The sequence below is a fragment of the Triticum dicoccoides genome, unplaced genomic scaffold (genome assembly GCF_002162155.2).
Source record: "Triticum dicoccoides isolate Atlit2015 ecotype Zavitan unplaced genomic scaffold, WEW_v2.0 scaffold58624, whole genome shotgun sequence".
NCBI lineage: Eukaryota > Viridiplantae > Streptophyta > Magnoliopsida > Poales > Poaceae > Triticum > Triticum dicoccoides.
This window is the reverse complement of record NW_021284058.1, coordinates 80,629-83,864: the sequence shown is the minus strand read 5'-3', so window position 1 is coordinate 83,864 and position 3,236 is coordinate 80,629. Positions and strand designations below refer to the sequence as shown.

Here is a 3,236-nt window from a genome sequence, read left to right as displayed (position 1 = left end):
CACTACTGGATGTCGAGGCCCAGCGTGTCCAGGGTGCTCACCATCGACAGCAGCAGCCCCAGCTTGGCGGCACAGTAGATCTCCACCCAGGTGTCCTCGTCCTTGCACTCCACCTCGAACTGCAAGCGCACTCAGTCAGTCTTCGGTCACCATTTTAAGCTAGGTCAGCAATGGCGCTCTGCTCCATTGGCGACTAATGTTTGTGAAGGTGCGCATGAAGCCTAGATGGAGCCCTAAGCAATGGCGTTCACAAATAAAACAGCTGGAGAATGCTTGCCCAGAGATGTGCATTCTAGTTCTACAGGTTTTTGGATAGCAGCGACTAATGTTTGCCCAGAGAATGCTTTAAATCAGCTAATCCTGCCACCCAGAGGCCGAATTTGATGAACACATATGAAAAAATAAACTCGGATTACAAAGGAGATTCAAATTAACCTTAGGAAGGAAGGGGATCGACAAGACCTGGGTAGGATCGTGGCTTATATTGCCAATCGAACACGACACCATTAGAGCTATGATGTTGAGGACATGGAGAGCAGACATACCTGCAACCTTCATCCGGCCACCCGCTGCCGCCGACTTCTTTTCGCCTTCGTTCTCTGTGGCTACTTCGCGCAGCCCTCCCCGGCTGCGGCTGCTAGCAGAAGGAGTGACATGGCAGAGGAGGACATGGTGGCGACGGCAGCATTTATTTTTCCTTTGCCAACAAGATCATGCGTGAGGGTTGTATAAAAGGAAGGAAAAACGGGCGGGTGGGCTGGTTTCCGAGATTCTTGTGGGCACGTTATGGCAGAAAAATTGGAGGTGGGATTTCTTTGCAGAAAATCGCCGGACTGGCGACTTCCTTCGTTCGATAAAAATCGGTGGGAGGAGGCTTCGATCGATCAATTGGGGGTACGAAATGAAACGACCTACGAACTCTCCTTTAGAAGTAGAAATATGATGGCGCGACAGGTAAACACCATCCCGTAGGAGCATGAAAGTCACGAACTTTGCTCCAATTTGGAGCCGACCGTCGGAAGTTGGAAACCATACCGTATACATACCGGATTAATTCGAAAATCAGCAACATCAGAAAGAAAGAGTGTACAGGTTTAATCTCAAAACAAAACAAAACAAAAAACAGTACATGTTCATCCACATGCATATTCTCTAAGAATTGCTTGAATCAAATGAAATTAGCACAATGTGAGTTAGCCATCTCACTCACTTAAACTCCTCATCGTTGACCTCCTCATGCTTCTTGTTCTTTCCATTCTTGGGCTCCCCCTGTGCAACTGTACCCTCCACCATTTCCCCGGCTTGGTCGCTCCCGTCGGCGTCGGCGGCAGGCACCACCTTGAACTTGGCGTAGATGTCCCCCTTGTAGAAGCTTCTGGTCCTCCACACCAGCACCAGCGAGACGAGCGCGCCGGCGAGCGTGACCCCCGTGATTATGAGAAACGCGTGCTTGAAGCACTGCACCCCCTTGCAGATCTTGTCGCCGACGGCGGCGGCGTGGCCCCCATGCTGCCTGGCCGCCTCGGCGTCGTACATGCGGCCGGCGATGCGCACGTTGAGCACGTAGGCGCCGATGGGGCTGGCCGCGGAGCCAAAGTTGAAGAGTGTGGAGTAGTACTTGAGGCCGAACACCTCGGAGATGATGGAGAAGAGCAGCGGCCACTGCGCGCCGAAGCAGAAGCCGAGGATGACGGACGCGGCGTATAGGGACTGCGGCACGCCAAAGGCGATGAGGAGGTGGCCGACGCAGGAGAAGAGGAGCACAGCGGTGAGGGCCAGCGGGCGCGGGAACCTGTAGCGGGCGACGAAGAACTCGGACATGTAGCCGGCGCCGACGCGGCCGGCGTAGTTCCAGATGCTGATGAGGGAGACGAAGGTGTTGATGCTCTTTGCCGGGTAGCCCAGCGACTGGCCGATCTGCGCCATGTTGTCGATTGCCGTCAGCGTGCCGCCGATGCCGAACACCGACACCACGAACAGCACCAGCATCTCCACGCTCACCAGCGCCTGCATGATGGAGTAGTCCTCCCCCAGCGCCGGCGGCTTGAACATGTTGGTGAGGCAGCCCGTCCCCGTCATGCTGCACTTTGGCTGATCGTCGTCTGTCGCGCTTGCTGTTTCTGGTTTCTGGACGGTGATGGCCGGCGGGTGCTGGAGAGATTCCTCGAGCTGGGAGACGGCGGTGTACTCCTCCTTGATGACAACGCCGAGAGGGAGGAAGAGGATGATGAGGAGCACGGTGGCGCCGACGGCGTACGCGGCGTGGGAGAAGCTCGGCACCTGCTTCTGCACGACGATCATGACGAGGAGGTAGGTCGCGAGCGCGATGGAGATGTAGAGGAAGCAGAAGAAGGGCTTGCTGTTGGGCTCGTCGCCCTCCGCGCGGCGTCGGTACGGCAGGACGCGGATGGTGTGCACGAAGAAGATGTACACGGCGGCTGGGAGCCAGGCGATGAGGAGGACGAGCGACTTGGCGTCGTCGCCGTAGATGGCGAGGTAGAGCTGCGTGTAGATGGCGCCGCTGAGGCCGACGAAGCCCTTGAGCAGGCCGATGACGATGCCGCGGCTCTCCGGGAAGTTCTTGACGCAGGCGACGAGCGCGCCGGTGTTGGAGAAGGTGAGCGCGTTGGCGCCGACGCACATGTAGATGCACATGAGCCACACGGGCGGCGGCGCCGTGCGCTCCGTGAGCGCCAGGTACACCATGAGGTAGCCCGCCAGGTTCATGCCGGCGCCGATGAGGAGCACGGCCCACGTGGGCGCCACCTGCTGCACCAGGCCGGAGACGACGCCGACGTTGGTGCCCAGATCCTTGAAGAAGCCCAGCGTGTTGAGCGTCTGCTGGTTGTACCCCAGCACGGACCGCAGCTCCTTGGAGTAGAGCGCGAAGATGTAGGTGGACCCCGACGCCGCCATCACCACCATGGACGCGAACACCACGTACCACCGGCTGCGCAGCACCCGCCCCACGAACGCCGGCGTGCACATCACCGCCGTGGCCCCCTCGCCGCCGCCCATTTCTCCTTCCTCGCTTCCTCTTCTCTTTGGAATCGAAGCAATGGGGATAGCTAGATTGATCTGATAGATACAACACCAAGTGCAAGCTCTGCTACTTATAGCGACGTACGTGACGGCTATGACATACTAAAAGATTTGGACTACGTAGTTTCCTTGCCATTCCAAGCAGTCCATGCACTGAGTGAGACGGCTATGACATACTAAAAGATTTGGAGAAA

The 3,236-nt window shown here is 57.3% G+C and overlaps 1 protein-coding gene across 1 annotated transcript; it reads right to left on the bottom strand.

Annotated features, from left to right (window-relative positions):
- Window positions 1–1,133: 1,133 nt before the first annotated feature.
- On the bottom strand, window positions 1,134–3,018 carry LOC119347108 (uncharacterized membrane protein YMR155W-like). Its single transcript, XM_037616065.1, has one exon. It carries the CDS (start codon window positions 3,016–3,018, stop codon window positions 1,207–1,209), a length of 1,812 nt encoding a protein of 603 aa, XP_037471962.1. The 3' UTR covers window positions 1,134–1,206.
- Between the last annotated feature and the right edge of the window lie 218 nt (window positions 3,019–3,236).

What these genes read in the sequence shown, in the direction of transcription:
- LOC119347108 (XM_037616065.1), bottom strand. Translation starts at nt 3,018, where the DNA reads ATGGGCGGCGGCGAGGGGGCCACGGCGGTGATGTGCACGCCGGCGTTC.